The 26,346-nt window shown below is 37.8% G+C and overlaps 1 protein-coding gene and 1 long non-coding RNA gene across 4 annotated transcripts in view; one reads left to right on the top strand and one right to left on the bottom strand.

The window, feature by feature from the left end:
- The window catches only part of ARHGEF4 (Rho guanine nucleotide exchange factor 4), a 262,468-nt gene that overhangs the window by 136,440 nt on the left and 99,682 nt on the right, over positions 1–26,346 (top strand). For all 3 annotated transcript variants that reach the window (XM_078070627.1, XM_078070628.1, XM_078070629.1), the window contains one exon: positions 19,727–19,853. In XM_078070627.1, coding sequence (XP_077926753.1) covers positions 19,727–19,853 — 127 coding nt within the window. The remainder of the gene's footprint in view (positions 1–19,726; positions 19,854–26,346) is intronic.
- The window catches only part of LOC144381602 (uncharacterized), a 47,208-nt gene that overhangs the window by 7,963 nt on the left and 12,899 nt on the right, over positions 1–26,346 (bottom strand). The window lies entirely within an intron of this gene.

The raw sequence follows: 26,346 nt of genomic DNA on the forward strand, positions 1-26,346 counted from the left end.
TACTAGTTTCCTGATTCTTTCTCCTGTTTTCCAGTACTCTTTTCTTACTTTTCTGTCAGTTACATGAACATTTTTTAGTATTCCATCATAATTTACTTGTAGTATTTTTTTTAAAGATTTTATTTATTTATTTGTCAGAGAGACAGAACACAAGCAGGGGGAGAGGCAGGCAGAGGGAGAAGCAGGCTCCCCGCCGAGCAAGGAGCCCGATGTGGGACTCGGTCCCAGGACCCTGGGATCATGACCTGAGCTGAAGGCAGTCGCTTAACCGACTGAGCCACCCAGGCATCCCGTATTTGTAGTATTTTTTTAAAGATTTATTTATTTATTTTAGAGAGAGAGAGAGAACTTGTATGTGAGAGTTGGGAGAGGGGCCAAGGGAGACAATCTCAAGCAGGCTCCCCGCTGAGTGCGGAGCCTAACATGGGGCTTGATCTCACCAGTCATGAGATCATGACCTGTGCCAAACCAAGAGTCAGACGCTTAACCAACTGAGCCACCCAGGTGCCTCTCTGATATTTTTGAATATATGGTTCTGTATGGTTTTCTCAGTGGTTGCTAAAAGTATCATTGTATACATACATAACTAATCATTGTGTACTGTTATCAACATTTTATCACTTCCAATGAATCTTACTTCCACTGAGGTTCATTTACCCTCCCACTTATAAAATATAATTGTCTAAAGTGTTTTCTCTATATACATTGAGCACCATATCAAAGGTTTTTATATTTTGTTTTAGTCATCAAAAATGATTTGACATTCACGAGAAGTAGGATAGTCTATTATATTTATCCTAATTTTTACCCATGCCATTGTTCTTTCTTTATGAAAGTCCAGACTTTTTTTGTCATCGTTTCCTTTCTCTTTAGAGAACTTCCTTTAGCTACCCTTTAAGGGTAAATTTGCCAACAATAAATCTTTTACTTTTCCTTCAACTAAAAATGTCTTTATTTTCCTTCATCCTGAAGGGAAAAAAAATATAGATTTGGCAGTTGACAGTTCTTTTCTTTCAGTACTGTGTTGGGCCACTTCCTTCTGGCCTACATGGCTTCAGATGACAAACCCATTGTCTTTAGAATTGGTGTAACCATATAAGTAATGCCTCTTTGCTCTCTGGTTGCTTTCAGGTTGTTGTTGTTGTTGTTGTTGTTGTTGTTTTATTCTTCACTTTTCAGAGGCTTAACTATGATGTGTCTTAGAAATCATTTCTTTGGGTTTACCCTATTTGGGGTCCACTCAGTGTCTTAGTTAGCTTGGGCTGCTATAACATAATACCACAGACTAGGCTGCTTAAAGAACAAACATTTATTACTCACAGTTCTGGAGGCCAGAGGTCCAAGATCAAAGTGCTGGATGATTCAGGGTCTAATGGGAGCCTGCTCCCTGTTTTGAGATGGCTTCTTGCTATATCCTCACATGGCAGAAAGAAAGATCATCTCTCTTGTCTCTTTTCTTATTAGGGCACTAATCCCATTTATGAGTGCTACACCTTCTATTACCTTCAGATACCATCACACTGGGGATGAGGGCTTCAACATGAATTGAGAGGGAACGCAAACGTTCAGTTTAATAGCACTAAGTGTTTTGAATTCATAGTTTTATATCTTTCACCAAATGCACCAAATTTGGGAAGTTCAGCCATTATTTTATTAAATATTGTTTCAGTCCCATTTCTCTCTCTTCTCCCTCTAAGACTCTACTCTTTTGTTATTAGCCCACAGATCTCTGGGGTTCTGTTTATTTTGTTTCAGTCTATTTTCTCTGTTGTTCAGAATGAGCAAATTCTACTGATCTGTCTTCAGGTTCAATGACTTTATCCTCTGTCATCTCCACTCTACTACTGAGCCTATCAATTTTTTGTAACCTAGCAGGGTTTTTGTATCAGTATTGATACCTGTTTGGTTCTTTTTTTATTTGTTTCAAGAAAATGTGTAACTGACTATGCAAGTACTTTTATAATGATTGCTTTACATTGTCAGATAATCCAGAATCTGATTCATCTTAGTGTTGATATGTTGTCTTTTTTCATTCATTTTGTGATTTTCCTGTTTCTTTGTATAATGAGTGAGACTCTGCATTGTATTTTACTTTTTTTTTTTTTTTTTTTTTTTTAGCAGTTAGTCAAAAGCTGGGCACTCACTGCTTCATTGCACCTGGGTAAAGTAGAAGTTCATCTTCCCCCTCAGGCCTGCTTACAACTTCCTGGTAAAAGTTGGCACCTCATTACTTCCAACATGTAAATCGCCTCCCTCCTGGGCCCTGCCAACACACGGAGAGAGGAAACAAAGTAGAGTGGCAGTTGGTCCTGCCTCTCTTCAGTTCCCCTGCCTCATTGTTGCCCAGTGGGTCTGGAGGTTCGTCTCTCCTATCTTTCTGACACAGGGACAGGTAGATATTAAAGTGGTGACAGGAGCAGGTAGATTTGCATGACATCTTTCAGTCTCATTCATGCCAACTGTGGTAGGCGATCACCCTGGCTGCACCCCACCGGCATCAGAGTAAGGGTGGTAAAAACTACTGGTGCCTCACCCCACCTCACATTGCCCTCTTGTCTAGTTCTTGCTGCATGAGGGTGAGGCTCAGCTCTCCACTGGACCCACTGACACTACCCTGGCAAGCAAAGTGGATCACCACTGCTTGCTTCCTCCAGGCAAGGGATGGAAGGTCAGCTCCCTGCTTGGCCTGCCAACACCACCTACTGGGGAAATTAGAGTGCCACCTGGAAAAGAATGGAAACTTCCCACTCATTTCCATAGACACCACTGAGAGTGGGGACAACTAGAGCATTACCTGCTTCTGCTAGGTGCATGTTGGGAGTATAGCTCTGTGTTCAGCCCAACCAAACCACCTGAGAGGGGAATTAGAGCATGCCATCTTCTGTGAGATAGGAAAATGGGGTGAAAATTAGTTCCTTGCTGGGCCCCACCTTCATTTCATGCTCTTTGTCCCTCTTGGTCCAAACAGGCAGTGATTTTGCTGTGATAATATTCTCAAGAACCTTTTGGTCTCCCATGTATGTCATGGGGATTCACTCCATTAACCAAGAGGCTCTTCCAAAGATCTTTCCTCTCTCTATTTTTGGCTTCTTCTGATATGGCTAAGGGGATCTGTGAGTCGCATGCTTAGTGTCTTCAAAGATCCTTTTGTATAACTGGATACTCTTTCAATCTTTCTTGAGGTATTAGCAAAAGGGGAGGTCTAGACACTCTCAGCTTTTCCTCTAGACCTAGTTTTCTGAAAGTGATGTCTTAATTTTAGTATTTTTTGCCATCTGGGTAAGCTGAGAATTTCCCAAATCATCAAGCCCCTGTTCCTTGTTTTTCAATAGTTCCTCCCTCAGTTTATCTCTTTCTCTTGCATTTTACCATAAGCAGCAAGAAGAAAACAGGCTATACTTTCAACACTTTGCTTAGAAATCTCCTCACCTAAATATCCAAGTTCATCATGCACCAGTTGTGTTTTCTACATAACTACAGGACACACTTCTGCTAAGCTTCCTACCACCAAATGACAAGGATCCTCTTTCCTCCAGTATCAAAAAAAAAAAAAAAAAAAAAAAATTCCCTCATTTCCCTCTGAGCCCTCACTAGAGGAACCTTTAATGTCCATTTTCTACTAACAGTCTGTTCAAAATATCTTAGTTGTTCTCTAAAGCAATTTATGTTTTCTCTATCATGCTCTTCTCCCTCCGGAGCCCTCACTGCCAGGCATGACTTTAACACCCATGTTTCTACTAACAGTCTATTCAAGGCAATATAGATTTTTTCCTATCATGCTTTTCCACATTCTTCCAGTCTCTGCCTGTTGCTCAATTCCAAAGTCACTTCCATGTTTTTAGGTGCTTGTTACAGTCACACTCCACGTCCAGGCACCAGAATCTCTACTTGTTTCCTATTTCTGCTATAACAAATTACCACAGATCTAACTGTTTAAAAGAACACAAACCTATGACCTTACAGCTCTGTATGTCAGAAGTCTGACATGGCCCTCACTGAGCTAAAATTACCACATCAGTAAAGGTGCGTTCCTTTCTTGCGGTGCTAAGGGAGAATCCATTTCCTTGTCTTTTCCAGCTTCTGGAGGCTGCCCACATTCTTTGTCTCCTGACCACTTCTGCATCTTCAAAGTGACCAACATGGCATCTCTCTGACCATAGTTCTTTCTCTGAACCTGACCTCAGCTGGGAAAAGCACTTTTAAGGACTCAGGATCAGGTTGGGCTCACCTAGGTAATCTCCCCAACTCACAATCCTTAACCTTAATCACATCTGCAAAGTCAGTTTGCTTGGTAAGGTAACAGGCAGGAATTAGGATGTGTGTCCAGGGTATATTATTCTGCCTAGAACAGCCACCCTTCTCCTAATGCTTTAGCTAGGGAAAACAAGCTTTTCTTTGAGCTTTTCTTGTTTGTGCCTGTTGTTTGTTCTGGGTTGGAGGCTTCTGCAGTGCCTTGTCTGGGATATATGAGAGGCATAAGGAGACCCACGTCACTCAGCACCCCGTTGCTTCTCAAGTCCTGAGGTCTCTAGATAGCCCACCTTCTTTCTACCTTCCAGTCTTTCTATGTTTGTTTGTTGTGTTATACCTAAGGAATTTAGTGGGAAGAGGAAGGACCTTGAAAGAATAGGGCTATTACCTCCTAGCAGAATCAGAAATCTCTAATAAAAGTTTGGTTTTTAAGAACTAAGCGGGTTTTGGGGGGCATGAGGGGGTCCCTAAGGCCAGTGACACATTCAGTGATGTGCCAGAAGTACTCCTGATACTCAGCATATAATCATATTTATGGGGAGGCTTGCTGCAGTGAAAAGATATAGGACAGGATCAGCAAGGGAAAAAGACACATGTGACCCATGAAGTCTTCCCATGCTTTCTACCTTCTGTGAGGGTTCACACTGAGCTTGCTTCTTTCTCCAGCAGAAAAAAAAAAAAAAATGCAGTAACATGTGCCTAATGCTTCTGTCCAGGGAAGTCCACTAGTCACTGAGTGCTTAAGGTTTTTATTGGAGGAGGCTGGCCACATGGCACTACCTGCCTAACACATACCAAACTCCAGACTGTCAGAAGGAAAGGAGGTGTTTGGCCTAAAGCACATTATACAACTGAGAACTGTAAGTACTCATTTTAATTAGCTGATAAATAAAAATTGTACAGATAGTCCAGGCACAGTGAACCCATCCTTAACAGTTATGGAATGGTTTGAGAGCTAAGTTTCCAGATGCCAGCTAAGAACCAACCTTGCACAGAGGCCCCAGTAAAGATAACAGCCTCAGGTCTGCTGTTTGCTCTTTTCTGCATATGAGTAACAAACTTATTTGAGATTTTATCAGATAGTACATCCAGACAACAACATAAATGGAACAGCCAAACACTTTAGGATCTCACAAAATACCACACCAGGGAATATGCAAACCTATAGCTGGGAATGGAAGGGAGAACGGGGTAAGATTCAGAAATGGGGATAGTGCATTATATAAGGTCACTTTTTACAAAGTACTTTTACCATTTGACCATAATTCTCAGGGTGGGAAGTGAGAATATAGGAGACAGTTATACATGAATAAAGTTCAGAGATACAAGTTGAACATACTACTTACAAATTTAAAGTATTTTATATTTTGAAGTGAATGTTTTGATGCAGGTGCCACAGCAAACTAGCCATGTGAAATGGTTGCAACAAGTCAACCCATGAATCTAAACAGTTTTATTATAACAACAGTCTTGTGAGTTGGTTACTATGTGCCCTGTTTTACAGATGAAGAAGCTGAGATTCAGAGACACTAAGAAACCTGCCAAATTTTAAGGTCATACATTGGCAGAGATTAGATTTGAACCCCTATTTGTGTGTCTCCAAAGCCTTTTCTCTTTCTATTTGCATTGTTTTACATAGGTTATAGATGATGAGATGAAACCACATATTTTTATTTGTAAATTCTTGCTTTAATTAGCTAATATGTAAAAAAATAATGTTGGAAGCTGTGTAACCATGTAGGGCAGAAACAGATGCAGCATATTTAGTGTGGCACTTCCTTGGCTTCTCAATTCCCAATGGAAGTTGCACCTGCCAGAATCACTATATCACTGTCTGAAGAGGAGTATGAATCCGAGTCCTACTGAATCTGAGGAAATAGTTCAGTTCTTGATACACTACCATTTTTTCATGTGTAAGATTTATATCACCACTGGGGAGGAACTCACTTTAACAGTCAATGCATTTCAGTTTAAAGGTTCCCACCAACAGGCACATTCTTGTGTAAGACTCAAAAGCAGTGAGGACCCTGGTGCTCCCACAGAGTATCTTTGCCTCCAGCACCCAGCATCTCAGAAAGCCCCTCCTCACTCTTCAGTGCCCTTGGTGTCTGGTGACTCAGTGTAGGCTAAGAATGCTTTTCTCCATGCTATTCTAACAAAGAGTGATTTGCCATTAATTTTGATGAGGAATCTATAAAGCATGAAACTAAATAGTTCCTTATTATTCACAGATTCCATATTTGTGAATTCACCTACGCACTAAAATTTATTTGTAACCCCAAATTCAGTACTCAAGGCCCTTGTGCAGTCATTCACAGACATGTGCAAAGCAGCAAATATTTGAGTCACTCAGTGCCAGGTTCTCAGCTCAGGTTGAACAAGGCGATGCTCTTGTTCATGTTTAAGCTCTTTTACTAAACAAATGTCCTTTTCGTGGCCTATTTAGTACCATGTTTTTGGCATTTTTGTGCTTTTTATTGGTGATTTTCCTGCTTAAAATGACTTCCAAACAGGGGCGCCTGGGTGGCTCAGTCGTTAAGCGTCTGCCTTCGGCTCAGGTCATGATCCCAGGGTCCTGGGATAGAGCCCCGCATCGGGCTCCCTGCTCAGCGGGAAGCCTGCTTCTCCCTCTCCCACTCCCCCTGCTTGTGTTCCCTCTCTCACTGTCTCTCTCTCTCTCTGTCAAATAAATAAATAAAATCTTTAAAAAAAAATGACTTCCAAACATAGTGCTGAAGACATGTCTAGTGTTCCTAAGCACAAGAAATCTGTGATTGCCTTACGGAGAAAATACATTTGTTGGATAAGCTTTGTTCAGGCATGAGTTCTACTGCTAGTGGCCATGAAGTCAGTGTTAATGAATTAATAATGTGGTACATTCAGAAAAAAGGAAGTGGAAATTCACTGATCTGTATATAAAGTCATTCTAGAAAGTGCTAAGGTAGCAGCTATAGTGTATGCTACAAATATGGAAAAGATGGAAAAAGCAGCTAAAATGTGGATGCCTGAGATGATGAACCATAAAAAAGTGTAGTGGGCACCATGTTGTAGGACTGAAAGCCGAGGAAATTTATGGTCACATTACCCAGGGTCAGGAAAATGTTAAACCTCTCTGGCTAGTGCTGCCTGGCTCACCTGTTTCAAAGGACAATATGGTATAAGAAACATTAAAGTTGCAGGTGAGGCAGGTTCTAAGGATGAGGGGGCTTCAAGAAAAAAAAATTTAAACACCAGCTAAGTATTATACAAGAAAAGGGTTATGTGGAAGAGCAGGTTTTTAGTGCTAATAAGACTAGCTTATTTTATAAGGATGTTGACAAATGAAACTATGTAATGCAAATACTGTTTTGCCTGACAAAAATGTTGTGACTAGAGGCTCACAGACACCTCACTATTTCTCCCAGGAACAATGACTCAGTATTTGCTAATTCAGTGTTTTCAAAGGCTTTATAAATATATGTAGCACAAATAATGAGAATCAACTGTAATTGGAAGACCACAACTCCAGCAAGAGGGTATGCAGGAAAGCATGGGGATGTGTGGATATAAAGTAGTCATATTCAGTTGTGACTCATTTACTATCTTTATAATAAAAACCTTTTTCATGGATGATGCAGTCTCATTCCCGACCAGACTGAATTTACAGAATTACCTAGGTTTTAGACTCTTTTATCCATTCTGACAGGATGTTGTCCAGGTGTTTATCAAGGCACTATATTTTACCTACTTAAAAGGCCTATAAGCTAGATATTGAAAATATCTTGATTAAGGTGAATATTAGTCTTATTTATTCAACATACATTTAATTTAAAAAAAAATAATGTATGGAGCACTAACATACTAGGCATTGTTCTGGGTGGTGAGGATGTAAAAATCAAAGCAGTACAATAGAGGAATGCAAGGACCCCAGGGGGTCACAGCAGGGATGTTGAAGCCAGCCTGGCAATGTAGATGTCCCCTGGGCTGAGTCCTGAAAGATGTGTAGGTTTCTTAGGAAAGAAAGGAATGCAAGAAGGCTATTAGGGCAGAGAGAACAACCTTAGCCCAAAGATATGGTGGAAACTTTAAGAAGTTGGCTTAACTAGTATATCAGGTATGAGGGGGAGTGGCAGGAGATGAAACAGAGGATTAGGTCAGGGCTGGGTCACAGAGCATTCTAGATGAAAAGCTTGTAGTTTGCCCTCTGGCCACTATGTGAGGTGGGAGCCACCGAAGGCTTTTAAGTGCAGAAGCAATATGGGCACTTGATGCTAGCAATTGCACATTTTAAATAGGAAGCAGAGTAGAGGATGAATTTGGGGGAGACATAATAAGATATGAGGACCTGAATTAGGTGGTAGCCAGAATAAAATAATAAAAATTGTTCTAGTACTTATGAAGCATGGTCTATGTGACAGTCACTAAGTGATTCAAATGAAATAACACATTCATTCCTACAGATGCCATTATTTGCAAGTATTAATGTTATTTTCATTTTTCTAGTGAGAAAATAAAGGCATAAAAAAGTAAGCAGTTTGCCCAAGATCACATAATTAGCAGGTAGCAGGGGTACAATTCAAACCTAAAAAGTCTGGCTCCAGAGCCCATGTCTTAACCATCATGTCATACACCCTCTCTAGGAGAAGGTTAGAGATATGTTTAAGAGATAAAATCTGTCAGATTTAGTTATTATTGGATGTGAGAGATGATAAAAAGGGAAGAATCTAATGTTTCCTTGGATTTCAGCTAAACAACTGCGTAGATGAATAGTACTAGCATTCCCTGAGAAAGGAAACATAGGAGGACCTGAGGTGTAAAGAAAGGGGTAGAATAATAAGAATGATTTGGTACTAGTTCAGTCAGAGGTGCCTGTGGCTCATTCAAATGGATATATTCAGGAATCAGTGTTGGAATTATGGGTCTAAAGCTTAGGGGAAAGGTCATGGCTAAAATGGAGATTAAAAAGCCATGGAAAGTATATATTCTAGCAGAAAAGGAGGAGACAGAACCCAGAACACCAATATGAATCATTACAAAGGAAGGAAAGCCAGGAGAAAAGGAAAATAGAACAGAAACAGTAGAATGGTCAGCAATGTCAAATGCAGCAGAAAGCACTGAAAGTGACTCACTGGATTTCACAGTATGAACTTAATTATTGAGCTTTGTAAAGTAGTGTGGGTATAGAGGTGTGGGCAGAAGTCAGAACAGCTGCATGAGGAATGAAGTGAGGAAAATGGAGGAAGTGAAGCAGTGGAAAGATATGGAAATACAGTTTTCTTTCAAAAAGGATAGCCCAGAAAATAAGCAGATTTGGGGCACCTAACATTGCTTAACCTCTCTGAGCCTCAGTTTCCTCATCTGTAAATGGAGATATTAACATCTTTCTATCTTGTTGGTTTGTTGTAGGAATTAAATTAGAAATGATGAACAAATTGTGCAGTACATACCAGACACATATAAAGTGCTTAATGAAAGCTATTCCCTTCCTATCAACCCCTTCCTGAACAATGAGCTTGACTCAGAGCCATATGTTAGGATAAAACATGAAGACAGTCTCTTTCCTCAGGAAGCTTACAGTCTAGCTAGAGTGCCAACACAGTAATAAAATGTATATTTTAATTTGGGGTACATAAAACCATAGAGATATATACTGCAATACAGATGTTGTAGTTATATCAACAAAATACTGTTAACAGAAAGGAGATGTGGGTGATTCTGTTTGGAGGGATCATGGAAAATACCTTGCAGACAGAGAGATACTTGCCTGAAGAAATGATAAAATTTCACTGGGGAAGGCATTTCAAGCAGAGAGAATAGCAAAATCGAGGGCATGTTAAAGGGAGTCAGTCCAAGATGGTGGTGTAAGAACCTGAACTCACTTCCTCCTGTGCACAGCAAATCTATAGCTACATGTGAAACAATTCCCTCTGAAAAAAAAGAACTGAAAACTAGCTGAAATGCTCCTCCACAACAAAGGATGAAAAGACCACATGGAGATGAGTAGGAGAGGCAGAGACATAATCTCTCCAAAATCCCCACCCCAGAAACAGTGACACCCAATAGGAAGGGACCTCACAAGTCCAGAGTTTCTCTCAAAGAAGGGAGGGGTTTGTGCCCCACATCAAGCACCCAAACCTTGGAACCTGCACCAGAGAGACGAGCCCCCAAAACGTCAGGCTTAGACAACCAATGGGGCTTACATCCAAGCGACCCAAAGGCCTATAGGAAATGGAGATACTTCTTTTAAGGGACTTAAATGCAGTCTCACTTGCCCCAGGAACAAATGCAAAATCAGCAGTTTGAAAACCATCTATACTACACATGAAGGGGATCCATTTGCTAATCTTAAACATCTGCTGGAGGAGCAAGAGATAGTTGGGACTATGAGGGCCAGCAGGGTATATGATAACAGCCCCACAAGACTGTATATATTTACATACTTTGAAAGCTACTGCCTGAGGGTCAGACTTCCAATCAGCCTGAAACTAGGTGCTGAGATCCCTCTCCTTGGATCATGACAGGTCTTGGTGCATCTTCAACAATGGGGACATATCAAGAATAAGTCAAACTACTTAGAAAGCCAAGTCAAGTAGACAGCCAAGATTTAGGGCATGATTAAATAATAAATTTCATCACCTACACAAAGCCACTCCTTCAAGACTGGTAGAGGTACCTCTTTTGCATAATACATAGAAGCAAATACAGAGAGTCAAACACAGTGAGGAAACCGAAGAGTATGTTCCAAGCAAAAGAAGAAGATAAAACCTCAAAAAGACCTCAGTGAAAAAGATGTAAGTAATCTACCTGTTAAAGAATTCAAAGTAATGGTCATAAAGATGCTCACTAAACTTGGGAGAAGAATAAATGAACAAAATGAGAACTTAAGGAGATAGAAAATATAAGAAAGTACCAAACAGAAGTCACAGAGCTGAAGAACACTGAACTGAATTGAAAAACACACTAGAGGGGTTCAACAGCAGACTGAATCTAAAGAATCAGTGATCTAGAAAGCAGGGCAGTGGAACTCACCCAAACAGAGCAGTAAAAACAAACAAAAAATTTTAAAAAGTGAAGATAGTTTAAGGGATCTGTGGAACAACATCAAGTGGGATAACATTCACATTACAAGGGTCCCAGAAGGAGAACAGAGAGAGAAAGAAGCAGAAAACTTATTTCAAGAAATAATGACTGAAAACTTCTTATAATCTGGGAAAAGAAACAGACATCCAGATCCAGGAAGCCTACAAAGCTCTCAAAAAGATGAATCCAAAAATATCCACATCAAGACACATTACAGTTAAAATGTCAAAAGTTAAAGAGAGAGTCTTAATGCCAACAAGAGAAAAACAACTTGTTTTGTACAGGGGAATCCCCATAAGACTATCACCAGATTCCTCAGCAAGAACTTTGCAGTTCCAAAGACAGTGGCAATATATTGAAAGTTCTGAGAGAGAAAAAAAAACTTTCAACCAAGACTATTCTACCCAGCAAGGTTATCATTCAGAATTGAAGAAGAAATGAAGTTTTTCAGACAAACAAAAGGTAAACAAGCCTATCACCACTAAACTGGCCTTACAAGAAGGATAAATGAGACTTCTTTGAGCTGAAAAGAAAAGGCACTATTTAGTAAGAAGAAAATATATGAAAGTAAAAATCACAATAGTAAATTTAAATATATAGTAAAGGTAAAGGCTAATAGGCTTATTAGCCACTTATAAAGCTAGTATGAAGGTTAAAAGACAAAAATAGGAAAATTAACTATACAGTACTTAGTTAAGGGATACGAAAAAATATGTAAAATGAGATATCAAAAATGATGTTGATGGGGAGTAAAATGTAGATTTACAATGGATTCAAACTTAAATTGCTGTCAACTTAAAATAGACTGTTATATATATAGGATGTTATATATATGCAGCACAGTAGTACCAAAATATATAAAGCAAATATTAACAGACCTAAAGGGAGAAATTGACAGCAATACAATAATAGTCAGAGACTTTAACCCCGCACTTACATCAATGGATAGGTCACCTGAACAAAATCAATGAGGAAACATTGGCCTTCAACAAAAACTGCACATGATGGACTTAACAGATATATACAGAACAGCTTGTGGGGCTGTATTCATATACCCATTGTAAATTCCACCCAAAAGCAGCAGAATACACATTCTTCACAAGTGTACATAGAACATTCTCCAGGATAGACCACAGGTTAGGCCACAAAACAAGTCTCAATAAGTTTAAGAAGAATGAAATCATATCAAGCTTCTTTCCTGACCACAATGGTAGGCGACTAGACATCAATTCAAAGAAGAAAACTGGAAAAATCACAAATAATCAGTGACTACACAACAAAAGAAAATTTAAAAATACCTCAAGACAAATAAAAATGGAAACACAACATTCCAAAATCTGTGGGATACAGGAAAAGTGGTTCTAAGAGGGAACTTCATAGCAATACAGGCCTACTTCAAAAAACAAGAATAATCTCAAATGAACAATCAAATTATATACCTGAAGGAATTAGGAAAAGAACAAATGAAGTACAAAATTACTAGGAGGGAAGAAATAATAAAAATCACAGCAGAAATAGAGACTAAAAGACAGTAGAAAAGATCAATGAAACTAAGGGCTGGTTCTCTAAATAGATAAACAAAACTGACAAACGATTAGCCGGGCTCACCAAGAAAAAAAAAAGAGGGCTCAAATCAATACATAAAATGAAAGAAATGAAAGAGACATTGCAACTGATACCACAGAAATACAAACGTTCATAGGAGACTACTATGAACATTTATACACCAACAAATTGGACAACCTAGGAGAAATAGATAAATTCCTAGAAATATGCAGTCTTTCAAGACTGAACCGTGAAGAAATAGAAAATTTGAATAGACTGATTATTAGTAAGGAGATTGAACAGTAATCAAAACCCTCCCACAAACAAAAATTCAAGACCAGAGAGCTTTGCTGGTGAATTCCACCAAACATCCAAAGAAGATTTAATACCTATCCTTTCCAGAATCTTCCAAAAAATTAAAGAGAAGGGAATACTTCCAAACTCATTTTACAAAGCCAGCATTTCCCTGATCCCCAAACCAAAAACACCATAAAAAAGGAAAATTACATGCCAATATCCCTAATGAACAAAGATGTAAAAATCTCCAATAAAATATTGAAGCAAACCAAATATCACAATACATTAAAAGGATCATACACCATGATCAAGTGAGATTTATTCCAAGGATGTGAGGATGGTTCAAAATTGGCAAACCATTGGGGTATAGAAGGAACATGCCTTACCATAATAGAGACCATATAGGACAAGCCCACAGCTAATATCATACTCAATGGTGAAAAGCTGAAAGCTTTCTAAGATCAGCCAACAAGACTAGGCTACCCACTGTCACTACTTTTATTCACCATAGTACTGGAAGTCCTAGCCAGAGGAATTAGGCAAGAGAGAAATAGAAGATATATAAATCAGAAAGGAAAAACAAAACTCACTTTTTGCAGGCAACATGGTATTATATATATAGAAAGCCCTAAAGACTCCACCAAAAAAACTGTTAGAATAAATATTCAGTAAAGTTGCAGGGCACAATATCAATATAAAAAAAAGTTGGTTGCATTCTATATACTTAAAACAAACTATCAGAAAGAGAAATTGAGAAAACAATCACATTTACAATTGCATCAGAAAGAACTAAATCCCTAGGAATAATTTAACCAAGGAGGTGAAAGACCTGTACACTAAATTATACAACATTAATAAAAGAAATAAAAAAGACACAAATAAATGGAAAGATATACCATGCTTGTGGATTGGAAGAATTAATATTGTTAAATGTCCATATTACCCAAAGCAATCTACAGATTCAATGCAATCACTATCAAAATTCCAATGGCATTTTTCACAGAAACATTGTATTCAATTCCATTGTATACAGTATCTTCTTTATCCATTCATCTATCAATGGAAACTTGGGTTATTTCCATATCTTGGCTATTATAAGTAACACTGCAATAAACATAGGGTATTTTTCACAGAACTAGAACCAAACAAATCCTAAAATTTGTATGGAACCATAAAAGAATAGCCAAAGCTATCTTGAGAAAGAACAAAACTAGATATAAATACACAGTGGAATATTACTTAGCCATAAAAGAAAATGACATCTTGCCATTTGTGACAACATGGATGGACCTTAAGGGAATTATGCTAAACAAAGTAAGTCAGACATAGAAATATAAATACTGTATAATTTCACTTATATGTAGAATCTAAAGAACAAAACAAAACTCATAGGTACAGAAAACAGAATTGGTGGTTGCTGAGGGGAGTGGTGGAAAGCAGGCAAAACAGGTAAAGGAGGCCAACAATTACAAACTTCCAGTAATAAAATAAATAAGTCATGGGATATAATATTCAGCATGGTGACTATAGTCAATAATATTATAGCACATACTTGAAATTTTCCAAGAAAGTAAATCCTAAAATGATCTTTGTATGGAGACAGATGGTAACTAGATTTATGCAGCGATCACTTTGCAATGTATATAAATATCAAATCATTATGTTGTATACCTGAAATCAACATGATGTTATATGTCAATTATACCTCTATAGTTTTTTTAAGAGCATGGTAGTTTGGAATTCATGGAGTATCAGGGGTAGTGAGTGGTAGGTCCTTGATGCCTTAGAAAGGCAGAAAACAGGGGTTGTTGTAGTGGCTAGAGGACAGAATGTGAAAAACTTGGCCCATGTCAGTCAATCTTGACAGTCTCTTAGGGCTTTAATAGGGGAGTGGCATGACAGATCTGGTGTAGAGCAAGGAGAGAAGATTTAGGAGAATGTTTTAGTAATCCATATGAAAGATGGCTTGATATAAAGTTTTGTGAAAATGATATAGTCACCAGCTTACATGCCTGTTTTTAAAAATCAGATGTGATTTGGCCTCCATGTAAACATGTACAGGGTCCATTTCCTCTTAACCAAGATTAAAGTAGATTTCTAGGGAATTCTAAGTCTGAGATTCTGTGATTTTAACAGGTTTGGGGGCCTAAGAGAGAATTCTGATAATTTAATAGGAAGTGGAGATTATATACTAGTTGAGTCAAATAATGCTCTGATAGTTTCTACAAGTAAACACAAAAAGATACATTACAGGTATGATTACCAAAAGAGCATGATGAAGAATAATACAGTATAGCTTGAAAGAATCAGAACCTAGGAATAAAAACATATGTTGAAGGAATCGGGACACTGGATCACAGTTCTCAAAGTGTAGTCGCTTTACTACCTGGATTATTTTGAAGTATGTTGCTTAATTTCTAAGGAGGTGAAGACTCTCCAATTACCTTTCTATCACTGATTTCTAGTGTAATTCCATTTCGGTCAGAGAAGCATATTCTGTATGATTTCAATCCTTTTAAACTTGTTGTTGTTACTGTTACTATTATCATGATCACCAAGGATATAGTCTCTCAGTGAATATTCTGTGTGCACTTGAAAACAATGCATATTCTGTGATTGTTGGATGGACTACTCTGTAATTGTCAGTTCCAGTTGGTGGATGGTGTTGTTCCCTTCACCTGTCCCCTTGCTGTGTTTTTTTTTTTTTTCTATTGATTACCGTGGTAGAAGTGTTAAAGTACCCAACCATAATTCTAGTTCTCCTTTAAATTGTATCAGGTTTTATCGCTTCTCAGCCTTTTGGCTAAGATCAAGTGTAAATTGTATCAGGTTTTGCTTCATATATTTTGAAGGTCTGTGATTAGATGCATACCTCTTTAGGGTTGTCTTGTCTTCTTGATGAATTCACCCTCTTGTTATGTGTATAATGTCCTCTTGTATCTCTGGTAATTTTCCTTACTCTGAAGTCTGTCGTGTTTGATATTAGTGTAATGTCTCAAGTTTTCTTTTGATTAGTGTTTGTGTGGCATATGTGTGTGGCCTTTTACTTTTTACCCACCTTCATCATTATTTTGAAAGTGGATTTCTTATGATAGCATATTGTGAGGATTTTTTTCTTTAATCCATTTTGAAAATCTCTTTAATTATGTGTTCTGAGTATTTAAATTTAATGTAATTACTGATGTGTTTGGATTTAGATATACCATCCTCTCTGCTTGTTCCTCTGATTCATTGCTCTGTTTCCTTTTACTGTCTTTTGGATTATTTGGGTACTTTTTAGTTTTTAATTTTAACTTACCTGTTGAGTTTTTTACACTATATATTGTTATGTGTTTTTTTTCTTAATAGCCACTGTAGGGATTAATATACATCTTTAACTTTTCATAGTCCACTTTTTATAACTGGTTATTTTACTACTTTAAGTAAAACATATGAAACCTCCCACCATATAGGTCCCTTTAGTCCCCCCTTAATGCGGTTGTTGTCATGTGCCATCTGCATATATTGAAAACCTCATCAGACAATAATGTAATTTTTGCTTTTAACTGTCAAACATACTTTAAAGAACTTAGAGGGGAAAAATAGCCTGTTACACTTACCTATATATTCTATTTCTATTGCTCTTCCTTCAGTTCCTGAATTTTGAAGTTTCCCTCTGCTATGATTTTCCTTTGTATGAAGATCTTCTTCAAATTGTCTTCAGAGCAGGTCTGCTAGCTATGAATTTTCTTTGTTTTCTTCATGTAAGAATATATTTATTTCACCTTCTTTAAAGTATTTTTTTGTTGGATATAGAGTTCTAGGTTGACAGTTGGTGCTGCATTTAAAAAGTAGTGTTCCACTTCTTTCTGGCTTCCATGAGAAATCTATAGTCATTTGAATGATTGTTCCCTTATATATATGATTTGTTGTTAGTTTCTGGCTACTTACAAGATTTTTTCATTGTCTCTAGTCTCAGTAGTTCGATTATGGTGTGTTGGGCATTGATTTTCTCGGGTTTTCCTGTTTGAAGTTTGCTGAGCTTCTTGTACTATAAGTTAAGGTTTTTCACCACATTTACAGTCTTTCCAGAAATTTCTTGATATTGTTCTGCACCACACTTCCTCTTCTCCTTCTAGGTCTCTGATGGCAGAATGTTAGATGTTTGTTGTTGTCCTACAGGTCCCTGCGGCTCTGTTTATTTTTTCCAATATGTTTTCCTCTCTGTTCTTCAGACTGGATAATTTCTTTTAAGCTACTGAGTTTACTGATTCTTTCCTCAATCATTTTATTTTGTAATTGAACTACACCATGAATTTTTTATTTCAGTTATTATATTTCTGAGTTTTAATGTTTCCATTGCATTCTTTATTTCATCTATATTTGACCCTTGAGCAATACAGGAGTTAGGGGTGCCAACCCCCCACACAGTCAAAAATCCACATAACTTTTGATGCCCGCAAAATTTACTAATAGCATACTGTTGACCAGAAGCCTTGCTGATAAGTAGTCAATTAACACATATTATTTATGTCATATGTATTATATACTTTATTCTTAAAACAAAGTAAGCTAGAGAAAAGAAAATGTTATTAAGAGAATCATAAGGAAGAGAAAATACATTTACAGTATTGTAGCTATTTTTTTTTAAATTCACATATAAGGCGGTATCTGGGTGGCTCAGTTGGTTCGGTATCTGCCTTCAGCTCAGGTCGTGATCTCAGGGTCCTGGGATCGAGCCCTGCATCGGACTCCCTGATCAGCAGGGAGCCTGCTTCTCCCTCTGCCCCTCCCCACTGCTTGTGCTCTCTCTCTCTGTCTCAAATAAATAAAAATCTTTAAGAAAAATAATAAAGCCACATATAAGCACACCTGTGCAGGTCAAACCTGTGTTGTTCAAGTGGCAGCTATATCTCCCTGATGTTATTTTCCATTCATTCCAAGAGTGTTCACCCTTACTTCTTAGAGCATGGTTATATGAGCTGCTTTAAAATCTTTGATAATTTCAACAACCATGTCATCTTGGTGTTGAGATCTGTCAGTTCTCCTTTCCCTTATACTTTATTGAGATTTTCATAGTTGTTTATATATTAAGTAATTTTGAATAATATCTTGGACATTTTGAATACTATGTTATGAGACTCTGGGCCTTGTTTAGTTGCTATGGAGAACAATGACTAGTACATTTTTCAGGCGGTTGAATCCAATTTAGATTACAAGTTCTTACTGACCTTCAGAGGGTATGTTTCTTATGTCAGTTCAGTTTTCAAGGTGTTTTCAGTGTTATTTGGATAATGTGGATCACTCAGTGACCAGTCTGGGACCTGTAAAATGTTCTATTCCATAGTCCAGTTCTCAAAGACTTTAGTATTCTGTTTAGGGTCAGATCTACCCATGCATAGTTTGGGGGTAAGTCCAAGAGCTTATAAACAACTTTTTGGGATCATTTTCTTGAGTTCCTTCTTCTCTGCATTCTTCCAGACACTTCTTGGTCCCAGGAGCCCCCACATTCCTGGGTTTTTTTTTGCAAGAAAGCTGGCTTTTGTTTTCCCACTTTGTGACACACTTCCTGCAATACTCTCTGCCTCTGGAGCCAAGTGGCAGGAGGATAGAGAGAGAAAAATGAAACAGGATTCTCCTGCCATCCCATGCTCTTGGGACCACAGTTCCTCAGGTCATAAAGGATTCCCCTTCCTCAGAGTTTTATGTGCCTACCTGGCCAACACTGCCATACTATAATGGAATGTCCTGGAAATCTGGGGTGGGAAGAGAACAACAGAGAAGATTTACCCCATTTGTTCATACTCTTTAGGGGCCCCTTTTCCTTCTCTTCAGACCAGAGAGGGCTTCTTTTGGAGTCCTTTTTATCCATACCGTTTCAAGCTGCTGCTGCTGAGTTCAGACCACAGGATATCACAGGAACAACAAAAGAATTTTCTAAGCACACTTGCTTAATCATGTGAGGGATACAAAAGAAAAGGAAAGGGAACAACATTTATTTGAATACATACCAAAATTTTTAAGTTAATACAATAACTTTACAAAGTAGATAAAACTGGAAGGGGCCAATTTTATCTCTGGATGATGATAAAGAAAGGGACAGTATCCCTTGTCTTCCCAAGACCCTATGCATCACTGGTCCTTACAGTTTGAAAGGTAAAGTCTATCTCATAATTATGATATGTTAGGGACTTTATGAGTTGAATTTTAATTAAGCACTCCTAGAAGAAAATGCTTTGGTTAAAACTAACAGTTATGCTTTCGGAGAACTGTCGGGCTGTGTGACTGAGCAGCTGGGGGAGATTTAGGGTTTTGGAGACTTTCTCAATAGTCCTCACTTTATATTGTTGAATGACAACCTATTCTGCCAGAATTACCACATATGGCCACATAGATTGTAGACTCTGGGAGAAGTTTTGTGGGGTTTATTTTCTCATGGATTTTGATGTGAATGGAACCTCCTGAAGCTGTGTGCATTTTGGCAATGTGCCCTACTCACAGCAAAGATCCTGGATAATGAAAAGGTATGATGTAGCAATGACAGCATATCATCTCTTTTCTTCATTTACTCTCTGCCTCTTTCCTCCTCTCCCAGTGTTGGAGGAAGATGACTGTTACCTCTCCAGAGTCTTTGAGTCTCGCTAGAAGAAGTCATCCATTCTCCCAGAGTGCCCCAACAGAATTGAACTGCATGGGCTGGCCAGAGTACATACCTGACACTGGTGAGTTATATGCCTCTCTCTTCTGTTTTATACTCTGATGTCCTGGAAAGAAGGACAAGAAGTGAGAGAGTGTTGTTGACTGCTATGTTTGTCTGGCAGAAGTAGCTTAAAGGTGAGACAGATAAACCAGTGTCTCTTATCCCTTCAATTAGGAAAGGGTCCCTAGCACCCTGAGAAAGGGAACTCTTGGCTGGGAGAAGACTCCATTATTGAATCCCCAAACCTGTCTCTCTTTGTTTATTTTAAGCAGAACTAATGACCACCTCTTGGGTCTTGTAATAGGATATAATTTGCAGAAGAAATAATCACAGAGAGTTGTCTCCTAATCTAGAATGTAACTTGAGTGTTTTCCCTTCTGAGGGACAAGCCTCTTCCTCTAGTTTTATGGCCACTTCTGTGAGTCCGTTTCCCAAATCTATAGCAAACAGCCTCACATCACATATTTGGTCATAAAAGGGCTGGCCTTTGTGCCAGAAGGAAGCTGGGCCCCAGGGAGAGCCAGGATAGGGCATTGTTATACACAGCCACCACCTGTCCTAGACCTAACCCAGGATAGGCTGGATATGCTGAAAATGCTCAAGGGCTTCTGGTGGGAGGACAGGTGTTAGGTCTTGAGCGGGTGCAGATTATATTAGATGGCAACATTACTGTCTGAAAGCTGGCTAGAGGGGAAAGCCAAATACGGTGTTTATGAAGGATAAAGAATGGTAAAGCCCTAGACAGGATTAAAAAGGGCAAACTAGATACACCTGTCAAACATGTACTGTGCCAAGACCTGGGGAGTGGGAACAGGACTGGCATTCAAGGCAAAAGATGATAGGAGCAGAGGGACCAGGCTCTGAACATCAGAGTATGGCATATGCCATCCTGAGGAAGGTCACCTCTGATGTAGACCTGAGTCCTGAGCTTTGAATCCAACTCAGTGCATACTGGGTGCTGGTCCTGGGGGAAATGACTGCTCTGATTAGCTGGTGGACATTATTGTTTTCCATTAGCAAATGTATGTGCTTATGCTGCATCGTGCAGTGGACTTTTATTCTTTCCCAGGTATGGTTGTGATCTTAAGTTCACAATGAGAAAAGTCATGAAAAGGTATTTTCAAATGCTGAAAGAATCTTTTCAAGGGAAAAAAAAAGATATTTCTAACATAGCTCTTCATTAAGTCATGGGATTATTTAGAGGCTCATGGAAGGGTCCATAATGGGTTAGAGTAGCATTTTTCCAGCAATAATCCTCAAGGGCTGATTTTGGCCCTTGAAGTTAGAACTTTCTTACAAAGCCAAAGCTTAATAATCACATAGTCCTATTATTTCAGAAGTTCATTTGAATTAATTGACAGGTGAATTTATTGCAGAATAAGAAGTTAAAAAACCTCAGTCACACATTTGTCCTGGTATGTTTGCATATCAAGAACACTGGTCCGGAGGTTCAGGGCTCTGGCTCTAGCTGCACTTGATATGGGGATGAGAAATTGGGCACACCCCTCTGTTTCTCTGTACTTCAGATTCCTTTATTATTCAAAAACGGAGTGATAATTCCTGCTTTCCCATTTCATTGGGTTAATATGAAGGTCAAGTTAATATGGGCTTGGGTCTCTGCAATTTACCTTAGAAAAGCCTTCTTTTCTTTAATTATTGCTTCTACTCCAACTGTTCTGTTCCAAACTTCTGAGATTTCTACTTTCTATAGATTATATTTCCAGTTTTATCCTTGGAACCTCTCTCATCATTTTCATTTTTTTTACCCCTTTTTCCTCTTAGTTCTGGGAGAATTTCTTAGGCTTTTTTTTTTTCTTCTTTGTTTTTCTGGTTTTATCTGTTAATTGCCTTCATTGGGATTTGTGATTCAATGATCACACTTTTAATCTCCATTAAATCTTTCCAGTATCCTCTAGAAGCTTGTTAAAAACAGAAAATAGAGAATTTTGTAAAAATTTTCTCCTTTTCATGTTTTATAAATTCATTTCCAAATTCATCTGCATTTCTTTTGACGAGTAGTTTTTCTTTAGGTGAAATTTCTCTATTGGCTTATCCTTACAGACATCAGTCCTTCGCCAGCAAGGGCTTGTTATCATGTAGCACTGGAGACAGCACCCTTTCAGAGACTGTTATAGGTTCCTGTTAAAATCCTTTAAACACGGCTGAGCAGGAAGTGAAAAGTTAAGCTTTCCTATAACATATATCACAAGTTCAGTCACCTTGGAGGGAGCTGTAAACAGTTCCAGCTGAAAGCTTTGCCTCTTGCCAGTATTTCTTTTCTATGTCTGGAGAAGTAGCCTAGGAGTAGCCAAGAATTAGCCTGATGTGGGAGCATGCCACCCTCTGCCCCACAAGTTGGTGCCCAGGATAAATTGCTCCACATCCACTCCTCTCTTGGTGGAGCCAGCAGAGCCAGATACAACTCTTCAAGTCGCCAGCACAGCAGGTGCACACAGCATCACATAAAGCCCTCTGCACCTCCAGAGCCCATGCCTATGACTTAGGAAGGGTTGGCAGGGTTCTACCAGGCATTTCCCTACATGCTTTCTGGCTGCATTGCTATTTCAAAGTTATGGGTCACTTTTTTTTTCAGGCCAGTTATATCTTTACTGTATCTTGTGGCTGAATTTCTCTATTTTTTAAACAGCTTTATCAAGATATAGTTCACATACCATACAATTCACCCATTTAAAGTATACAATTCAGATTTTTAGTCTATTCACATACATCACAAATTTCCCTATTCTGGATTTTCATGTGAATGGAATCATATAAGACCTGGTCTTTTGTGACTGGCTTTTTTCACTTAGAATAATGTTTTCAAGGTTCATCTGTGTTGTCACATGTACCATTCCTTTTGATGACTGAGTAATATTCCATTGTATAACTGTACCACAATTTGTTTATCTGTTCATCTGCTGGTGGACATTTGGCTTGTTTCCAACTTTTGGCTATTATGAATAATGCTGCTATAAAAATTCATGTACAAGTTTTAGTGAAGACATATGGTTTCATCCATATACATTAGAGTATAACTGGTGGGTCAGATGTTAACTCTATGTTGAATCATTTGAAGAACTGCTAAACTGTGTTCTAAAGCAGCTGCCCCACTTTACATTCCCACTACCAGTGTAATTTCTCCCAACATCCACATCCTAACCCACACTTGTTATCTGACTTTTTGATTCTATTCAAACTAGTGGGTGTAAAGTGGTATCTCACTATGGTTTTGATTTGCATTTCCCTTTTTATGTATTTATCAGCCATTTATAGATCTTCTTTGGAGAAATGTCTATTCAGATCTTTTCCTCATGTTTTAAAGTTTTTGTTTAAATTCCAGTTAGTTAACATACAGTGTAATATTAATTTCAAGTGTACAATTTAGTGATTTAATACTTCCATACAACACCCAGTGCTCATCACAAGTGCATTCCTTGATCCCTATCACCTATTTCACACATTGTCCCACCTACCTCCCCTCTGGTAGCCATCAGTTTGTGTTTTAACGGGATATTTGTCTTTTTTTTATTGAGTTGTAAGTGTTCTTTATATACTGGATACACATCCATTATCAGATAAATGATTTATAAATATTTTCTTTCTCCTGTGGTTTGTCTTTTCATTTTCTTGATTGTGTCCTTTGAAGCACAGAAGTTTTTTTTAAATTTGATGTCGTTTTTTTCTTTTGTTGCCTGTGCTTTTGATATCATGTCTAAGAATCCTTTGCCCAATCCAAGGTCATGAAGATTTGCCCCTGTTTTTTCCTTAGAGCTTTATACTTTTAGCTCTTACATTTAGGTTTTTTAGTTGAGTTCGTTTGCATGTGGGTATCCAGTTGTCCCAGCACTATTTGTTGAAAAGACTATTCTTTCCCCTTTGAATGGTCTTGGTACCCTTGGAAGTTCATCATAGATGCATGGATTTATTCCTGTACTGTCAATTGTATTCTACTGATCTGTGTCTACCCTTGTGCCAGTACCACACTGTCTTGTTTACCATTGCTCTGTAGTAAGTTTTGAAATTGGGAAGTGGAGTCTTTCCCCTCCTTTACCCTTCATTTTAAGGAAAGTCTAGGCTATTCTGAGGCTCTGGCAATTCCATATGAATTTTAGAATCAGGTATCAATTTCTACAAAGAAATCAGCTAGGATTCTCATGAGGATTGTGTTGAATCTGTAGATAAGTTTGGAGAGTATTGCTATCTTAACAATGTTGAATTTCGGATGAAAAACCTAAATGTGAGACAGGAATCCATCAAAATCCTAGAGGGGAACATAGGCAGTAACCTCTTCGACATTGGCCACAGTGACTTCTTTCAAGACATGTCTCTAAAGGCAAGGGAAGCAAAAGCACAAATGAACTATTGGGACTTCATCAAGATAAAAGAAAATAGTCAACAAAACTAAGAGGCAACCCATGGAATGGGAGAAGATATTTGCAAATGACATTACAGATAAAGGGCTGGTATCCAAGATCTATAAAGAACCTATCAAACTCAACACCCAAAAAACAAATAATCCAGTCAAGAAATGGGCAGAAGACATGAACAGACACTTCTCCAAAGAAGACATACAAATGACTAACAAACACATGAAAAAATGTTCCACATCACTAGCCATCAGACAAATACAAATCAAAACAATGATATACCACCTTACGCTAGACCCGCATCAGGCTCCCTGCTCAGCAGGAAGCCTGCTTCTCCCTCTCCCACTACCCCCTGCTTGTGTTCCCTCTCTTGCTGTCTCTCGCTCTGTCAAATAAATAAATAAAATCTTTTAAAAAAAAACTAATGATGTACTATATGTTGGCTAATTGAACATAATAAAAACAAAACAAAACAATGTTGAATTTCCTGATCCACAAACATGGGATTTTTTCCCCCATTTATTTAGATCTTCGTTTATTTCTTTCAACTATGTTTCATTTTGTTCAGAATACAAGCTGTACTTCTATTGAAAAATTCATTCTTAAGAGTTTTACTCTTTTTTGTTGCTTTATGAATGAAAGTTTTTTAATTTTCATTGGAAGTATATAAAGTATATAGAAATACAATTGATTTTTGTATATTGATCATGTATCCTGAAACTTTGCTGAACTTATTTATTAGTTCTAATAGTTTTTTTATGGATTCCTTAAGATTTTCTACATACAGTGTTGTGTCATCTGTAAATAGAAACAGTTTTCCAATCTGGATGTCTTTTATTTCTTTTCCTTGCCTCACTGTCCTGATTAAAGCTCCTGTACAGTACAGTTGAATAGAAATGGCAAGAGTGTTCCTGATCTTAGAGGTAAAGTATCCCATCTTCACCATTAAGTATGATATTAGCTGTGGGTTTTTCATAGATGCCCTTTATCAGGTAAAGTTACCTTCTATTCCTAATTTGTTGAGTTGTTCAGCTTTTTCTTTGTTTGTTTGTTTGGTTTTTTTTTTTTTTAATCATGAAAGGGTACTGAATTTTGTCAGTGCTTTCCTGTGTCTATTGAGATAATCATGCAAATTTTGTTCTTTATTCTATTCATGTGGCATATTACATTAATTGATTTTCAGATGTTAATCCACCCTTGCATTTCTGGGATATCTTGGTTAAGATATATAATTCTCTTTATATTTTGCTGAATTTGGTTTACTAGTATTTTATTTTATTATGCATATCCATAAGAGATATTGGTCTGTAGTTTTCTTGTAATGTCTTTGTCAGTTTTGGTATCAGGGTACTATTGGCCTCATAAAATGAGTTGAGAAATGTTCCCTCCTCTTCTACTTTTGCAGTAGTTTGTAAAGAATTGGTATTAATTCTTTTTTCAATGTTTGGTAGAATTCAGGGATGAAGCCACTAGGATCTGGGCTCTTCTTTGTAGGTAGTCTTATGATTACTGACACAATCTCTTCACTTGTTAGAGGTCTATTCAGATTGCCTACTTCTACTTGAGTGAGTTTTGACAGTTGTGTCTTCCTAGAAATTTGTCCATTTCATCTAAGTCATCTCAATGCTTGGTGTACAGTCATTCATAGTATTTCTTTATTATCATTTTTATTTCTGCAGGGTCAGAAGTAATGTCCCCTCTTTTTTTTTTTTTATTCTAGTAATTTGAGTCCTCTTTTTTCTTCTTGATCCTCTTCTTGAGTCTTCTTTCTTCAGCTCAAAGTCTATCATTTTTGTTGATCTTTTCTAAGAACCAGCATTTGGTTTCTTTTATTTTCTCTATTCTTTCTCTGTTCTCTATTTCTGTTTTTCTATATTTCTGTTCTTTATTTTTTCTGTAATGATTTCTACTCTAACCTTTATTATTTCCTTCCTTCTGCTTGCTTTAAGTTTTGCACTTCTTTTTCTGGTGTCATGAGATACAAGTTTGGTTGTTGACTTGAGATCTTTCTTCTTTCTTTAATATAGGTATTTGTAGCTATAAATTTCCCTGTAGGCATGCTTTAGCTCTGTGCCATAGGTTTTGGCAAATTTTGTCTTCATTTTCATTTATCTCAAAGTATTTTTTTATTTTTCTTCTCATCTATTC

The sequence above is a fragment of the Halichoerus grypus genome, chromosome 4 (assembly GCF_964656455.1).
Source record: "Halichoerus grypus chromosome 4, mHalGry1.hap1.1, whole genome shotgun sequence".
NCBI classification, from domain to species: Eukaryota; Metazoa; Chordata; class Mammalia; order Carnivora; family Phocidae; genus Halichoerus; species Halichoerus grypus.